General features: G+C 43.6%; 1 protein-coding gene across 2 annotated transcripts in view; it reads right to left on the bottom strand.

Moving 5' to 3' along the window:
- TFAP2D (transcription factor AP-2 delta) overlaps positions 1-18,234 on the bottom strand; it is a 67,362-nt gene extending 49,128 nt beyond the window's left edge. Inside the window, exons 1-5 of one of the 2 annotated variants that reach the window (XM_004605850.2) lie at positions 18,039-18,234; positions 16,449-16,946; positions 12,882-12,942; positions 1,506-1,671; positions 1,230-1,348 (exon numbers count right to left, since the gene is read on the bottom strand). In XM_004605850.2, coding sequence (XP_004605907.1) covers positions 1,230-1,348; positions 1,506-1,671; positions 12,882-12,942; positions 16,449-16,946; positions 18,039-18,077 — 883 coding nt within the window. In that variant the 5' untranslated portion in view covers positions 18,078-18,234. Of the gene's footprint in view, positions 1-1,229; positions 1,349-1,505; positions 1,672-12,881; positions 12,943-16,448; positions 17,005-18,038 lie in introns of those variants that run through there. The other variant, XM_055135927.1, reaches the window with a different exon arrangement.
- Between the last annotated feature and the right edge of the window lie 471 nt (positions 18,235-18,705).

Here is an 18,705-nt window from a genome sequence, read left to right as displayed (position 1 = left end):
GGGTGTGGCCCCAAACTAAAATTCAATCAAACAAAAAATGTGTGATTTTTAAAGAAGAATCAGAAAAAGATATATTGGAAAAGAAACAACTTCATGGAATGTTATTCCACTTTTCTCTGTAAACCACTGGATAATCGTAACATTTGGGTGACTGAACTGATTCAATGATAATACTGTGAAACTTCACCATGCTTAACTGCAATCTAAGCAATGTCTCTAGGATTTATATATTGTGCTCATTGGTTTGGCATCATACCTAGCCTCCTGTGAATTTTTTATAAAGGGTTGATTATATATGCGCAGTTTATATTGTACTGAATTAAAACGAATTATCAAATTTACTTGAACACTTTAAAAAATAATAATCAAAATGACACTGGTAAGTGTTTTGCTGTTGCTGGTGTTGTTTAGTGAATATTTTGGGAAGTACCTAAATTTCCACTTGCTTTTTCTTCCCTTAATATTGTCAAGATTTCATGAAATTTGCTTATAAGTGGATGGACATGGAGAGTATCATGCTATGTGAAACGAGTCAGAAATAGAGGGGCAAATATAGAAGGACTACACTCATTTGTGGTGTGTAAAATAACATAACATAAGACTGACACCCAAGGACAGTAGATAGAAGGATCAGGAAGATTGCTCCATAGTTGGAAGCCTGTCTCATGAGAGGGCGAGGAGAGGACAGCTGGAATAGAGAAAGGATCACCAAGAAAATGATGGCTGGATGAATCCGTTGAGATGGGAGATGTGTACCGAAAGTAGATAAAGGACTAAACATAATGGCCTCTCAGAATCTGCATTGCAAACCATAATGCCCAAAAGTAGAGAGAGAGTATGGGGAATATTGTCTGCCATGAAGGCATTGGGTGGGTGGGAAAGGTGGGGGTATATGGGGATATTGATGGTGGGGAATGTTCACTGGTGGAGGGATGGGTATTTGATCATTGTGTGATTGTAACTCAGACATGAAAGCTTGTAATTGTACCTCATGGTGAATCAATAATTTTTTTTAAATATTGCCAAGATTAGTACATTAGTATTTTATGTATCCTCTAAACCTTACTGTTTAGTCTAATTGAATCATTACTGTAATTATTGGGAAAGTCATTTGTAACTACTGTCATGCTTAATTGCTGAGCAAAAATGAAACAGCACAATCAGAAACATGCAAGTTTCAAAGACTTGTTATCCTTCCACCTTGACCTTGCAGAACTGAGAAGTCTTACCTTCAACTAGCGAAGTGAGGAGAGTGACATTGGCAGCCTTCCGTCTTCCTGCTGGCAAGTTCAGGCCAAGCCTATCCAGTTTCTCTCTGAGGCAGCGGCCTCCATTCTTGGATTTTGCTCTGTCCCAAAACAAATAAAAACTAAGTTTTGAAATTTTACATCCTGTAGAAAATGATGATTAGATGACCACATGGGATATCACCTTCAGACAGTGACTATGTAGGACTTGATATCACGATAATAAAGACCCACAGTGTCAGAAACCAACTGCCTTACCTTCTCAAAATGCCTCCCAAGAGTGAAGCGTTTAGGCATTCAGGTGGTGAGAGACGCCTCTTCACCTCAGCAATGGTCACCTTGTACTTAGAAGTAGAACTGAGAAGGGACAAACGGCCAGGCACGGAGCAAAACAAATCTGTGGGGTTGACCACACAGGTGCCACCTTTGAAAGAAAAAAATATATTACATATTAGTGATGATAAGAAAATATTTTGTACAACACAAAGGTAGTACTTGGGATTGGGCAATATTGTGTGTGTATGTGCATGTGTGTGTAAAACCTGGATCATCTCTGCATGGGTATGAGAGAGAGAGAAAAAGAGAGAGAGAGAGAGAGAGAGAGAGAGAGAGAGAGAGGGACATCTACCCCTTGTATGGGGTTAATTGGTAGAGGTAGTTTGGGGGTTAGCTGAGTTTTTTTTATGTGGTTGATATCAACGCCGTATAACACTGGTGCACCAGCAAACTCTCTCTCTCCTCTCTCTCTCTCTCTCTTCCTCTCTTCCTCTCTCCCTTCCTCTCTATCACTTCCTCTCTTTCTTTCTCTTTCATATCTATGCACTGGTATTTTGAAATCAATGGTATTTATGTAGACAAAAGTTTTAAAAACACTTTTCCAGAATATTTGAGAAATTCACAAACTATAGGTAACACAGCTAGTGTATCTCCAGGTACCACTAAAACTAATTTTCCAATTACCAGAAATTTCAGACCCCATGTGGTGGATGATAGGTCCTATCCTTCACTATCTGCTTCAGACCCAGCATGCACAATTAACACAATACAAGACAGAATACAATAAGAGTAACACATTGCATGTTAGTGACCTATTGTGAAGTCTATCATTATTGTTACTATGATTAGGAACAAAGGAATAGTAATTACTAATTCCCCAACTTTGCCATTTCCTAGCTCAGAAGATTTTGCCTCCAGTGTCTAGAAGAACTTTGGTCTAGCTCTTCTCCAGAAACAACTACGTATTCTTTCAGCTCAGGAAACTAAAGTAGACATATGACACCAGCATGAAAGCGAGAGTTTTATTGCATCCCAATTTCTCTCTAAAGCCATTGTCTACAATTGCTAACATGTAGCTGCATAGCTCCAGGATACCAGGCTGCCTCCCATGCATTGATAAATCTAAGAGGAGACCCTTTGAAACTCGGTGGCAAGTTCAAATTCCCAGTTTACTTCAGTAGGCACACAGTTGATTTCTTCAGTAATGGGTAATCTCCTGAAAAAAAAGTAAGTTCTATGAAGGGAATGAGGGCAAAAAGTAGTTGGGGAGGCTGGAGAGATAGCTCAATGGTCAGCGGTGTGTGCTTTGCCTGCACTAGGACCAGAATTGGAAAACTGGTACCATATGGCATCCCAAGCATCACCTGAGTGGCCCTGGTTTTTCCTGGCACTGCATAAAGTATTCCATATCCTCCTACCTTAGCATTAAACCATTGGGCTAGGTTGGCTGAGTATTATCAGAGTAGTTTCCAGGCCTTGTAAGTACTTTTGGAAACCCAGATTCCCCTAATAAAAGTAGTTGCAGGAAGAAAAGCAGGCAAATTTGTTTACTCAGAGGTGATCCTTAGTTGGCAGTGTGGCATCTCATAGAAACCCATTAGAAATGCAGACTCTCAGAATCTTCTGAGCCAGAATTCAGCTTAACAAGATATTTAGTAGGCTCACAAGAGAATTGAAGATTGGACATCCCTGGTCTAGGAGTCATAATATCTCCTCCCTCTTTTACTATATTCCGAAAATAGGAGGTTGGAGGCTGGAGAGATACCATAGCAGTTAATGCTCTTATTCTTGCTTGCGGAAGGCCCTGACTCCACCCTTGGCACTGCATGGACCCCTGAGCAGAATACAGCCAGAGTAGTTATCTTGAGCACCTCTGTATGTGACTTTCCCCAATACCCTCCCCAATGTTGGTGGAGTTTCTGGTATTTAGAATTGGCTATGCTTTCTGGGTGGGATTTTTCAGGAACCTGAAAGAGTGTTTTGAAAGGCAAAAGGTTCCTGGACTTGGATGGAGGGAAGAACAGGCAACTAGCTATGATCTCCATGTATTTCTGCCTCTTGCCCTTGGAATTCTTTCTGACTCCCTCACACTTATCTTTTCTTACCTTGGAGGTCTTGATACCAAAGCTGTCTCCACCAAGAGTTATGAAGCTGATAATGACCCTGAATATCATCTCCTTCCGAAAAAACAAAACAAGGGGACCAGAACAATAGTACAGCAGGTAAGACATTTGTCTTGCATGTGGCCAACCTGAGTCCAATCCCTGGCATCCCATATGTCCCCCTGAGCCCACCAGGAGTGATCCCTAAGTGCAGAGTCAGGAGTAATCCCTGACCCCTGTAAACCTTACTAAATTTCTTTTTCTGCAGGAGATTAATGAGACAAATCAAAGACAGCTATGCTCAGAACTTACTACCAATTCTGCTCAAGGTCACGGATAATTTCTGGCAGTCCCGGAGAACTATATTTCATGTCAGGGATCAAACTGAGGTTGACTGCAAGCAAGGTAAGCAAGGAAAGGCAGGAGTTACTGTGTACTTATTCTCTGGTCCTTCAACTAAATTTCTAAAGCTTGTTCCTGGAGACTTGTCACCAGTTTGAAATATGAGAAGTTTGCAACTTCAAAAGTGATGTTGAAATTTATTTCTTGTCATTAAACTTAGGCCAACATAGTAGACACCCATGCTAACTCCCTCAGGAGAGAGAAACATGACTTTCCTGTGCTTTCCACTTGCATCATCATCATCATCATCATCATCATCATCATCATCATCATCATGATGTAGCACTGTAGCACTGTAGTCCCATTGTTCATCAATTTGCTCGGGCACCAGTAACGTCTCCATTGTTACTCTGCCGTGCGGGCGGGATACTCTCAGTAGCTTGCCGGGCTCTCTGAGAGGGATAGAGGAATTGAATCTGGGTGGGCCATGTGCAAGGCAAATGCTCTACCTGCTGTTCTATCACTCCAGCCCAATAATAATAATAATAATAATTAATAATAATATCCCCATATTTCTGGGCTTAAAACTACCATCTCATTTTGGTCCTATAGATGTAAAATCATTTAAAAATTAAACTTTTACATGACTTCTCAAAGGTTGAGACAAACAGGACAGGAAATTATACTGAACATCAATGAAACTAAGCTTTAATATCATGCAAAGTGAATCATCACCTGGTCCAGAGAGATAGTACAGCAGGTAAGAAGCTTGTTTTGCATACAGATGATTCTGGTTGAGGGGGATCACACACATGCTCATGCACAGTCACAAACACACACACACACAGAGCACCATTCAGTAGTTACCCCTTGCAAGATCAGAGATTCATATGGTGTGCAATGGGTCTGTCGTGTGCAAATCAAACACCTGACCTACCAGCTGTAATATTGCTCCAGTCCCTGACCGGGTTTTAACCCCCAGCACCCCATCTGATCCTCTGAGCCTGGTCAGAAGTGATCTCTGAGCAAGAGCCAGAAGTAAGCTCTGAGCACTGGTGGATGATTGTCAAAAAAATAAAACAGAAAGAATCATCACTCTGATAACTTCAGAATTTAAAACCTCTGAAGCGGGGGCTGGAGTGATAGCACAGCGGGTAGGGCGTTTGCCTTGCACGCGGCCGACCCGGGTTCGATTCCCAGCATCCCATATGGTCCCCTGAGCACCGCCAGGGGTAATTCCTGAGTGCAGAGCCAGGAGTGACCCTTGTGCATCGCCAGGTGTGACCCAAAAAGCAAAAAAAAAAATAAAAATAAAAATAAAAAAAAAATAAAACCTCTGAAGCAAAACTATTAAATAAAAGAAATCATAACAGATTCAAAGTTCACTCAACTTTCTTCTGGAAATAAGCCCTCACCCACAATTACTATGAAACTGACTCCACTTTATATTGTCACAACAACCTCTCTGCACAGCAGGCAGTATACAAGGGAAACACAAGGTTTTTCACGCACTAAGTTGAAAATTTAAGGGAGTGAGAGAGGAGTGTGTATGTGTTGATTGTCAAAGCAGGAGGAAGGCACAGCCTTAAACCATTGTTATTTTTAAGGTGAGATAACTTAGGGAAATGCAGATTATCATTTTTTAATTTTAAATTGAACTTTTATCTAATGGGCAATTGGTCCTCTCTTGGCAAACCAAACTCCAGGTGATGAAAGCCAGATGCTTCCAGGAAAGTCACTGGTCCGCTACCTAGCCAAATGCAAACTCCCTGGGCCCTGGGTCTTTTCTTACCATCAGTTTGGGCTTTTGGCTTCTGCTCAAATAAGCATTTATTGGGTATTTTACAGAGGCTGCATATTAAGAGTATGCTTTTTGCACACACAAATTGCCTGGAGGATTTAGTTTGTATTCAGGATTAGCCATCAACTCTAGAGTCTTTTATTTTTTATGTCACAGCAACTTTAAAGGGAATTTCTGTTGCTTTGATACTTGGCATTGCTGCAGCCTTGGGGAACTCTCTCTCTCTCTCTTGTCCTGGCTAAAGATTTGGCAACTTGTAGAGTTTACAGCAGCATGGGGAACTTGACATCTTTCTTCCCAGTGGTTTGTTTTGGGGGGAGGAAAAAAAGAGTCATAGGTCAATGTAACCAGTTTCGCTTTTGGAATAAAGATTCCAAGAAGTGGGGACTTCTTTAAGGGTATCAAGGCCATAGGTGGCAATGGCGAGAGCTTTCAGAGAAGGAAAGTCATCTAAGAACAAGGAGGCCAAACCATTGACTGCTGACACTTTATCCCCAGTGTTAGCAGTTAAAATTCTTTATGGTTCCTGCGTTGCATGTGAAGTCTTCTTAGTTATGCAACATTTGTTTCAGATCCAGCACCCTAGTTAGGGATGTCTCTGGTGACACAACGGATTCATCGTGCTGTTTCTCGCTAGTACAGCTCCTTTCCATTTACAATGTGCAGAAGCAATACCTCCATGGAGATCACCATTTTGGAAATGGAAAAATGAAGAAAGGGTTTCATATTTTCAGTGATGTTGTTATGGTAGCAGAACAAAAGCTAAGAACTAATTACTGGAGGTAGTTGCGAAAGCCCTAGGAGATGGCCATCACAAGTGTCACAGCTACAGGGAAAAGTAAGCCCAAGACTAAGAGGATAGGAAATAAACAGGCACAAAATGCAAAGATACAGATCCTTGCAGCCAGCAGAGCTTTGTTAGATCAAGTTCATCTTCCTGGGAGTCTGACGACACTTTGCTGGTCCTGTGTCTGTCGTATCAATGGGGGCACTAGAAGGTGCACAGCCAGTAAGGGGCTAGTGGGATCTCACGTCTTTAGATTCCAGGTCTCAATCTAACCATCTGAGAAATGGGGGTGCTCAAGTCTGCTCTTAAAAGCATGCAACAGGAAATGTATGCATGGGCTGCAAGGCTAATTGAATAAAGGGCACCACTCTCAGACCAAGTTTCAGGGTGCGGGCCATGGAACTCACTCAGCAAGACCCCAGTCCCCGGTTTGAGCTACAAGCTAATGCGAAAGCCAAGACCCCGGACGCCGGGCCTTGCTTTTCCTCCTCTCATCGCAGGCAATTAGGGCAGGGGAAACCTTTAGGGCCGTCTCAAAGGTACTGAGGTTCCCCTGCCCCTCCTCCCTAAAGCTGCCTGTAAGCCATCAGCCCCACTGGGTACCAAGGAGGTGCGGCTGAGGGCTAGAGATCGCGCGCTCGCCAGGTGCGATCAATACTTCCTGCCGAGACGCGGGCGCTCGCCTCTCCAAAGCCGCGGCACCACCCCTCTCGCCGCCGCTTTGGTGTTGACATAATTAGACCAAATCTTGAGAGCAAAATAAATGTTCTGTTCGCCTTAGAGCCAAACAGATGTTTACAACTCAAATGAAAGAAAGGAAAACGGCAGGGATTTCCCCCCTCCCGGTTCTTCATCTCCAGTGATCACTCGTCTTTTTTTTTTTTCGGTTGTTTTTTTTTTCCCTTTGCTTTACCTTGACACATTTAAAATGTGTAAGCTATTACAGAAGTTTCCTGTCCCTGTTTGTTCAGTGGTTGCATTGAGGTGCTCTAGGAAACTGGGTGGGGTAGGCTTATTCTGCTCTGCTTCCTCTCTAGCCTCTGGCCCTTCCCAATTGCAATCCAATGCAGCATATATTACTTGTCGTCAAATAGAAAAGACCTGGGAGCTTAGTTGCAATCAAATAAGCCGCGCTGATGCACCAGCATCGAATGGTGGAAAAACGACAGAGCATTACAGGTATAACTGGATTATCAGGTCTGAATGCCTTCCTCCCAGTCCAGGCTGAACAAAAGGAGGGGATTCTGCATTCTGCATTGGGAAGTTTACTGGTTTAACGCGTAGCTGTGTGTGTGTGTGTGTGTGTGTGTGTGTGTGTGTGTGTGTGTGTGCTGAGAATCCTCATTTCCCAATGCAGAAATCACTTTATGTTTGAAGCAATAAAGAAATTAGAGAGAAGGCAGTAGGCTATGGTGGGGAAAGCCCTTGGCCCCACTTTCTCTTAAAAAAAATATTTCTCAATAAATCATGCCTCTAGATTCTTTGGCATATGGATTTTAGACTTCATACAAAGTGGACTGGAATATGAATCTGCAGAATTTATATTTGGGGATTAATGAGGCCAGAGAAGCTCCGGATGTGTATTTTCTGGCGCTGTTTTCACAATGGATGAGCCACAAAGATGAATTTTTAGCCTTCTAGTTCAGAGAGATTTATGCGAGACCTCTCTAATAAAGAGAGATTCCAGGTACCCTGATAGAGGAGGAACAAGGCTCTTGCTTCGCTCCCCACTCCCCTTTCCCACACCATTACTCTTTCCAGAAGATTCTGAGAGCCAGGGGGTTTCTCTTAACTATTCCTCAAGGCTCAGGGCCGCAGCAGTGAAACCCGCTGAAGCAGGGGAACGGAACGCACGTCCTCCTGCTCCAGCAGCTGGCGGGCAGCCGTCAGGGCTGCAGCCGGGCAGAGAGGTCCACTGCACCCTGTTATTGGCCGACTGGGCGATTGAAGCTAAACTCCGTTTCACGGAAGCTTTATCTAAAAATTAAATCAGATCTGACAATGTTTGTAGCGCCGCGTAAATGCCTCCGCCTTGGCGTGCCAGTCACCTCTAAGCGATCTGACAAACTCCAACCCTCTTAAAACGTGCGGAGTTCAGATCATATTAATTCCCCCAAAATGTTTTGATTCAAAGTAGTTTGTATTTTGTGTAGCCACGGGCAATCCGGAGAGCGCTCGCGCCTGCCAGTGGCCGGGTCTGCTCCCACTCCGCGTGGCCCAGAGGCTACGGCGGTATTTAAGCTTCTGAAATTAGCCTGGGGCTGCAAGGCAGAGTGATCACAAAGCGAAACAAGGGCGCTACCCACTCCTCACTTTTTTCATTTTTTTCCCTTTCTTCCTTCTTTTTTCTTTTTTTTTCTTTCCTTTTTTTTTTTTTTAATCTATCCCGATCTCACAAGAAAGACCAGGGCCAAAAAGTCACTTTCTACCCAAATAAGGAAAACTCTGGATCTTCTTATCTCACCTCCGTTCTCCTGCAGGCCACATGAGCCTCCTCCCCAATAACTGAACATCCTACCCCTGCAATGCCACAATTTCAATCTGGATCCACTCATTATTAGCTTCATCATCATCCTGGGCGTCATCAACAGTGTGTTGCTACTCTTAAATTCTCAGAGCGCCTGACTAAAGGGAGGGAGGGGGCCATGAGGGAGGCTCAGAAGATTCAGGGGGAAAAGAAGAGTGGGTTTTCCTTTTTTTTTTTCCCCTTTCTTTCTTTTTTTTTTTAGTGATTAAAACCACAGACGAATCCTGTAAATAGAAGTCTCATTTCTTCAAGAGACGCCTTTTGAAACTCAGTATCTGAATATTCAACGGAGGCAAAGCTCCACTCTGTACGTACAACATTAATATGATCTCTGCAGAATTTGCTACTCAGAAATATTAACATATCAAAGCCGGTGCCGGAGGCGAGAGAAGCTATCGATACGCGAGCACAGGGTAAAGTAAAGATTATTGGTTCTGATGGACGGAGCGGCGGAGCTGCGGGCAAAATAGCGCACACCATTAACCGAGAGTGAGCGCGCCGGGAGCTGCACCTCCGAGGCGTTGGCAAATATTTTATCTAGGTGGTAATTACCTCCTCGCCACCCCCACCGCCACGCTCCACCCCCCCCCTACACACACACACACCCTCGTGCTTTCTTTGGCTATCTCGCCTTCATTACGGGCAACCCCCCCCCCCCCCCACGAAAACCAATGTAACTGCCATTTGCCAAACCGAGTCAGGGAAATGCTATTTTGCTCTTCGCAAGAAAAAGCAGCCAAATTCACATAACGGAGAATGCCGAGGTCCGTCCCCATCCCCCTGCCCCCAGCCCAAAACCCAGAACAGCTAATCCCTGATGAATTCCTCATTGAGCATTTAGGGATCTTTTATCAGAAACCTAAAAGATCTTTAGATTTATTTATTTTGGAAGTGATGTGTATGTCTTTCCTCCCACAGTACCTTTGGGAAATCATTAAGAATGATAATAAACAAAATCTGTTTATTCCAGATTTTGGCCACAGAGCAAAAGTGCCTTAAAAAAAAAGTGTGTTCCTCAAGAAACTACATTTCCAGGGAAGTCACTGTAAAGTGTGGATTAGAAGAGAAACACAAGCCTATCCAAGTAGCTTGCCCACCTCATGACCATCAGACAGAGCTTTTGTGTTAACATGCTCCCAATTCTTATGAACAAAGGTGACTTGAGCTGATATTCCGAATACTGTACACTACCCTGACATTAGTAAGTTTCTTTGGCATTAGGTAAAAGAGACAAAAAAATCAACAACAAACCCCCAAATTTTGAAATGAGAGTTTGGGAAGTAGGACAGGATAAATACTGCTTTGTGATGCAAGCCTTCCTCGCTATCTATTTGTAAACTGTCCTGAACATTGATTGCTTCAGAGTAAACAGACACACATAGCCACACAGCCTGGTCTCTGGGGCCCAAGCAAGTTAATTGGCCTTTCTCTTAGACACGTGGAAATGAAATACACTTGGCAGCTAAATTCTGAATTCCTTTGCCAGGGGGGCGGAAAGGGAGGCAGTGGTGAGGATTCGGATTTCCTTCGTCAATTCAGAGTTAAACCTCAATGTTACCTTCCCGTATCTCTTTGGAACCACGGTGCTCTCCTAACAGTTCAACACTTGATTGAAAAAAAAAAAGGAGCGTCTGTGCTGATTTTCAGGTGAAACAAACTGGCACGGAATTCTACATGAACAATAAGGTAACAACGAAGGTATATTATTTCCTGCCATCCTGATAGAATAGGCCTGAGCTACCCAAGTAAGAGTTAACCTAGACCGTTGGCTTCTCTCAGGGAATGGTGAGGAGTAGCCCGCTCAACCTTTCTTCGAAAATTCAGGGGATTGACACAACCGTCTCCCTACCATCTCCGGCCTTTGGCCTCGGATAATTTCCATCCTCTGTCAGATATTGTACCGTGGGATGCAATTTCCAGTCTTTTGCCAAGGTGATCTTGGAGAGAATAAGCAGAACAGAACGCGAAGACCGAAGTGGCGCGGAGCAGGGCTATGGAGCTAATTAGTGGCGCTGTCCTTCAGCACCACCGCCATAGCTGTGCGCCCTGAGTGCTGGAATCACCTTTCCAAGGATCGCCCTAACAAACCCAGTTCAGCATTTCTCACCTGCCCCACCCGCTCGGTGAGAATTTTAAACCCCAACACCAGTGTCTGCATTTTCAGTATCAGTTTTAACTAATCTTGGCAGTATTTCATGCAATCTCAGTATAGCTGAATATCGGTTGACAAGGATGATTGTATTCTCTAAAAACTCTTCATTGCGACACAAATTTTGCAGCTTTGTAAGTTTTCAAATCTCCTTGGGATTGAACAAGGAGCTGAATAACTCTTTCACATTTAATGGAAGTTCCAAATATCAACAATGATAACCAGTAAAATTTTAAAAGGAAAATATACTTAGCTTTCTTTCCCCCTCAATTTAAGTAGAGTTACACATTGGGCATCTGGTGTAAAACTTAAGCAAAATAAAAAATACTACCGTGTTCTATCACTGCATTTATTTTGTGAAAAAAGCAGTGGAATCTTTCAACAAACTTTGAAAGGGATGAAGAGAGGAACTAAAGCTCTTTAATTTGGTGCCATCAAAAGTGACTCAGTCTTTAGTAGCTCAGTTACTAAAGATGACGATGGCCCTGGAGCTGGAATTAGTCCTATTCAATAGGGCACCTCTTATTAATTCATATGAAGTTGGGATAACAGCTGGTCTCCCTTGCCTTGTGTGTTCTTCAGCTTGCTAGAAAAATAAGCTTCAGAGGCTCTGAGTACAGTTAAATGGGGAAGGCAGCAAAATCTGCACTGCCTTGAGGCCTGAGAATGCCATAGTTCAAAACCTTTTGTCAAAATGGAACATCTGAGATGTAGCCCCCACCCCCATTTCAGTGTCTGAGCCAAAATCAACAGCTCTCAACTCTTTCCTTCCCCCACCCCTTCCAATTCCATGGGTAACTCTAGATTCAGATGTTTGCCTCAACAGATGGGAACAAGAAAGCTTTACCCAGTATAGTTAACACCACCACCTCCTCCCACCCTCCCTTAAAGAAAGAAATGTTCTGGACACCTAGAAAAATAAGGGCAGCTACTATATTGGTGTTTCATTAGTCCTCCCTAAAGCTTCAACGAATCTAGCCTTTCACAGTATCCCTCAAAGCCTCAAGCTAACACCATCACCTCAAACATGCAGGCTGTGGCTGGCACATTCAGTACTAAAAGAGAGCAGAAATTCTGCTTGAGGATGTGGTGATGGTGTGAGAAGGATTTCTTCCTTCCTTCCTTTCTTCCTTTCTTTCTTTCTTTCTTTCTTTCTTTCTTTCTTTCTTTCTTTCTTTCTTTCTTTCTTTCTTTCTTTCTTTCTTTCTTTCTTTCTTTCTTTCTTTCTTTCTTTCTCTTTCTCTCTCTCTCTCTCTCTTTCTTTCTTTCTTTCTTTCTTTCTTTCTTTCTTTCTTTCTTTCTTTCTTTCTTTCTTTCTTTCTTTCTTTCTCTTTTCTTTCTTTCTCTCTCTCTCTCAGTCTCTCTTTCCCAACTTTGATTTTGTCAATGTCCTATGAGGAGCAGAAAATCCCTAGTATAACAAGTATTTTGAGCACAAGCTGATCAAAAGCCTTCTCACTGGAAGATTGGAGACTCTTCAACGTGAATATGCTAGAGTGTATATGCAAGGGGGCAAAAGTAATGGCTTGGTGAGGCAAGAGTAAGTGCTTTCCTCATCGTCAAACAAGGAATATTTGAAAGTATCACCAGATTTTCAAAACAGAAGTAGCAGAAAGAAGAATGTTTAGGCTTAACAAAGTATCTACTTACCTCTCCTTATCACTCCACCTTGGCCATTGAGAACAAGCCCACACTGGGCTTCCACGGAGCCCTTAATAAAAGAAAAATATTATGTTAATAATTCAAATGGGAACTACTACATGGAACCGTAAGAGTTAAGTCTTTCAATCTGCTCTACTCCTGAACTCCAAATCCCTATTATTCATATAGGTATTTAAAAGCAACTACTGAGCCTGAATAAGTTTGGCAGCATATATATCTTAAGAGAAAAAAAACTGCCAGAAAAAAGCAGTCTGAAAGTTGCATAAATCTTAACGTATGTATTTTACAGTACCATAAAACATTACACTTCAAAGCCCCCGAGTGACTTTCATCTGAACATAAGAGAATGAAAACCCCTTTGAGTACCCATCCAGACAGATTCACTTTCCAGAGAACTTTCTGCATGGAGCAAATTACACCAGAAGTGGCCATTCTGGCACTACAGGTTTCTTGGGAGCTCAGAGGAGCCATCTCTTGTGCAATATCCAAGAAATAGCAGACGGAAGTTCTGCTTTATCCCAGATGGAGGAGCATACTCTAATGCTATCCAAAAATAGAGCTTATAGGTGACACACCTTCAGTTTGAGATCTACTCCCTTTCTACCTTCAGCATCCTAATGGGTTGAAGGATCATTTGAGCTGGGTAGGAGGGAAGGATTTTCTGATTTTTGATTAAGACAAATAAAAATTTCTCTCTCTGTCTCTTTTTTCCCTGAGTTGAAATGTGTTAAAGCCTCATTTTCCTTTACAAACAAACGAGGTATTGGACATGAAAGAGGCCTTGAAGGGTGTTAACCTACCCAACAGCCCGTGAAGAGTTAAGTAAATGCGAGAGAGTCGGTGCATAATAAAAACCCACTTTACAAAACAACCTTTACAGCCCTGGCTCCTTTTGCTCCCCCATTTTCACCATATTGAGGCAGGCCTGTAAGACCCCCCTTTTCAACTTACTCACAAGCTCTTTCTTATTTTAAATGTTCTGCCTTAAAGTGATTATCAAATCAATATGAAAAAAAACTTGGAGACTGAGCATAAATTAAAGCGGTGATGGGAAAAGGTGTGACAGTTCCCTTTGTTGGCCATAGCAAATCTTTTTAGGGGACTCAAAGATGGAACTGAAGCCACAAGACTGGTTGCATCTGTTAGGCAGACTTAGACTGCCCTCCAAACCATTGGACTTTCACTTAAAATTCTGTGCAGGCAAAAGTATATTTACATTTGTTGCATTTGAAATGAGGCATATGCTGATGAATGTTTTAAAAAGGAAGAAATAAAAGGAAAGAGACGGGTCTCTCCAACACATCCCCTCCCCAACCATTTCTCTTTTAAAAAGTAGCTTTGACTTTTTTCTCTTTCTCTTTTTTCATCTTGCTAACTAAGTCCAAGAAGAGCAGAAAAAAATAACTGGCCAGATTTTACAATTTGTTTCGTGTATATGGGTATATATATATAAAACCACACTCCTCACATAGATAGTTAGAGAGACCGTCGTGTATATAAAGTGCAGCGTATTCTATTTCTCCTTGAAATGTTTGTTTCAGTATGCCCATTCAGAAGCAATAAGTGGGGAAAAAAGATGCTAAGAATGTTTTTTAAAAGATAAGATGCATAAAGGTTTCAAATGTCTGAAGTGTAGAAGATAAAGTGATTTACAAACTCTTCCAGGGTATGAGCCACTTCCCTTCCCTTCACTGACGCACCATTAAGATGTTTATTTTCTTAGAAGAAATGAATCCTGCTCTCTTAACAAACTTCCCCCCTCATAAGTAAAACATGTTTGCTTGGATGACATTGCATAAATGACCAGTTGAATGGCACTAAGTTGAAAATTGGATAAACTACGGTGTTCTTTTGCATGGGATTCACTCTTTGTCTGGTGCTTGCAAATGTTCTAATCCCCTCTTTTGAAAAATGCCCGGCTTTGTGCCTAGCACAGAAAAAAAATTTGTACAGATACAAAAAAATCAGCAGCAGACGTGGCTATTAAAAGGAGTAAATAGGTTTTAGTTGAGCTAAGCACTGAATGGCAGATTTTTCCCCCCTTGAGACATAAGGGATCCTTGTGAAAAATGTAAACTGCCCTGAGCGTATAAAATTATTTCGTGAATCTAAGTGAGGAAAGTCAAGGTTTATGGAGCCAAATCTCTTTTCTCGTGTGCCGATCTTGCCACTATGGCTCTTTGCTGGGAATGTAAGGGCTTACACTGTAATTTAAAAACAATTTCTTGCTTGTAGGTAAATGAGGAAAAAAGATTTTCTGTGCGCAACGAGGGACCTCATATGTCTCCAATTCGTGCTTTTCAGTATCACCCCTTTCCTTGCAGACACTGGGAAGAGGTTGCAAGCTTTATGGGCTACTAAAGAGCAGAAACTTGCACATAGGGCTACACTTTTAACCAAAAGCACCACAAATTCATTTTGTCTAGTTTCCTTTTAGGACATTTACAGGCTAATTTGTGAAATGTGCCTGAGACAATATGTCTACATAATTATAAACCCTATTGTTGGCAAAGAATGCGCAAAACGGATTAAGAAGTTAGAAAAATCGTCTGATGCTCTTCACAGTGACTGAATTTCTTTCCTTCACCCTTCCTGCCTTCTTTCCATCATCCCTTCCTATCTCCCCCTTTTTTTCTCTCCCTTTTCTCCGTTTCTTTCCTCTCCCCTTTCTTTGTTTCTTCATTTCCTTCTTATAAAGTTGATCTCTATGTAAAAGGTAAATATAGTCGAGAGGAAAAACAAAGTCGTAATTCACCCAAAGGAGCATTCTTCAGGCAGAAAGAATTCCTATCTATCCCATACCCTAGTGAAGTGTATTCTGCAGATTCTTTTATTGGGGGCAATTTTCTTTTGAGGTTTCTACGTGCAGTTCTTTTTTTTATCATAGCTATTTAGTATTTTTGGAAAACCTTTGTTAATGGAGCTCAGAGTCTCCACAAGGTCTGTGGATCAAACCAACACGTAATAATAATAATAATAATAACAACAACAACAATAACAACCAGGAACTTGGTTTGTGACAACTCTGTCTGAGACTCACCGATAGACTGAGACCGAGGGTGCGATTGGTCATCAACTTATCGGGTCTTAGTCTGAGACCCGTTTGGCTCAACCCAAGGCTCTTGGAACTAACTCCTCCTCCGCACCCCCGTAGGGACACAAAAGTGGATTCACAGACGCCTGCTGGGCCGACCCTCGGAAAACGGGGATTCACAGATAGCGGACCCCCCAGCGTCCAGGTGAAATGCCTTGATCCAATGAGAGGGACAGAAAGGCACACGCCTCTCTAGCAGTTTTGGTAACTTTCCATAAGTGGTGTGTATACGTGTGTGTGCGCGCGTGCGCGCGCGCTAGCGTGTGTGTGTGTGTGTGTGTGTGTGTGTGTGTGTGTGTGTGTGTGAGAGAGAGAGAGAGAGAGAGAGAGAGAGAGAGAGAGAGAGAGAGAGAGAGAGAGAGAGAGAGAGAGAGAGAGAGGAGACGGTTTACAGTCAGCTTAGCGGGAGGGGGGAGGATAAGAGGGAAGCGCGCAGACAAATTCGCTGCGCTCTTATTTACCTGCAAGTCGTCTGCTCCCGCGGCGGCCAGCCCCAGGCTGGGCCCTGGCAGGAGCCTTTGATCTGGGTGCATTCCGTACTGAGAGCCATGGCTCATGAGGGACAGGTCGTGGCGGCGGTAGGCATCAAGGCAGCCCAGCTCCCGCCTCTGCTCGTCCAGGCAGGACGACTTGAGCGCCCGCGCATTGTGCAGGTTGATAAAGTCGGTGGGCTCCCCGTGGTGGATCTGCTGGTAGTACTGTTGCGAGTGGTGGAGCGAGTTCAGAGAGTAGGCGTCGGGGGTGACGGCCGGGTGGCTGTGCTGGAACTCATAATGGAAGGACTGGTGGTGGAGCGGGGTGTACTGGTGGTTAGTGGAGAAGTAGGGGGATGCGAACTCGGTGCCGGTGGTGGAGTAAGTTAAAGGAGAGGAGGAGGAATAGGCGACAGTGGAATTGGCTACGGACTCCAGACAGCCAAGCTGCATCAAACGGTAGCTGTTTGATCCGTCGTGACGTATCTGGAAGGAAGAGGGGGAAAAGGGAGAGCAGAAAAACTTGAGGTTTGTCATTTTTTCAACCGAGGCGCCGCTCTCCCGGAGCCGGGAGCGTTATCTCCCGCTCTCCCGAGCAGAGCGAGCGCGCAGGGTTCGGACCGAGCCCAAGCCCAGGCTCGGCGCCTTTGCCACCAAGTCTGCGATCGGGCGAACGGGGGGGTGGGGGGGTGGGCCGCCTCGTCCTCACCGTCGAGAGACGGGGGGGGGGGGGGGAGGGGGGAAAATCCCCTACCCTATATAGGTGCGGGTGACACCACACACACACACACACACACACACACACACACGCGAGCGCGCGCACACACACGCACACACACGCGCGCACACACACGCACACGCACAGCTCTTGCCCAGCTCGCTAAGTCGGGAGCTGGGAGCGGGGATCCAGGTTTGTGCCGACTCCCCGGCAGCCCCAAGCAAACGAGTGTCCGCACGCACGGGGCTCCAAGTCCCAGCCCCGAAATTCTTGCGGCTGTGCATTCTGAAAGGTTCCACCAAAGCGGCTCAAAATTACTGTTCATGCCTTGTTCATAGATTTAAAACAATAACAACAACAAACGAACAACGAAACAAGTCTGCGCAAAACGTTCAACTTGCTCAGTGCATTGATCATTTGGGGCAAGGAAATCGACTCCCCCTTTCCCCCCGTTTCCCTTTCCCCGAATAAACCCATTCCTAAAGGGGTGCGTTGTTCCCCACCCCCCCGTCCACCTACCGCCCCCCCATCAATCTCTTTACTTTGCCTTTCTATCTTTTTTCCATCCCTATCCCTTTCTCCTCACCCCTCCTCCCTTTCTTTATTATTAGGATTATGTTTCCCCCCTCATTGTGGCAAACGTTTCTTAACGTGGCAGAGTTGCCCTTCCTGGCGACAGATGTCATAACGAACTTTCTCCCCTTTCCTTCTTTAACTTCCCCCCGAAAGCCAGATTATAATTAAATGTAACGGTCCAATATAGATTAGAGAGAGGGGAAGCTGCCACTGCCGCCGCCACCGCCGCCGCCACACATACACACACACCACACGCGCGCACTCAAAAAAAAAAGTAATAATACCTCGGCATCGTGGACTAGTCCCGGAAAGGTAGTTGACATGTTGGGTTTCTCCAAAAGCTTACGATGCAATTTCCCCCTCCAAAAAAAGAATCGGGAAAAAATCCAAACTTCGTGTATTTTCCAATTTTTTTAAGGAGAAAAAAATGTTCTATAGATAGAGATCTAAATTGTAATGGCTTTGCCCGGATCAGATAGCTCCTTGCCTCGTACCCACTTAAAAACCTGTAGGAACAAAATTTTCCCTCTGCACAAAAGCAGCTCCCTGGAACAGATTTTGTACTTGCTGAGTATTTCTTTGGCTGATGTCGTAGGTCCCTTGGTAATATAGAAGTTTTGAAAATTAAGCATCAGCACTGAGAACTGGGAGGACAATAGGCAGAAGAGATTTATCCCAGGAGACAAGGAATAAATATTGTATCTTCGCCTAATAAGGAACTGGAGGTTCTTTCAACATTTTTATCCATTTTTCCAACCTTTATCATGCTTTTCTATACCGACTGAGGTGGGGACTCATCTCTGCAGAGAGCATTTGCACGCATTTTATTGTGAAGATAAAGATCTAGTCCCATATGTGTATATTAGAGATAGAAATGTATATTAATTAAAGCTTCCTTTTTACACGAGTAAGTGTTCATTCCTATTGGTTCCACTCCCTGGATGCTGAAAG

This window comes from Sorex araneus, chromosome 4 (genome assembly GCF_027595985.1).
Source record: "Sorex araneus isolate mSorAra2 chromosome 4, mSorAra2.pri, whole genome shotgun sequence".
Classification (NCBI taxonomy): Eukaryota; Metazoa; Chordata; class Mammalia; order Eulipotyphla; family Soricidae; genus Sorex; species Sorex araneus.
The sequence above is the reverse complement of the archived record's forward strand: the minus strand, read 5'-3'. Positions and strand labels throughout refer to the sequence as shown.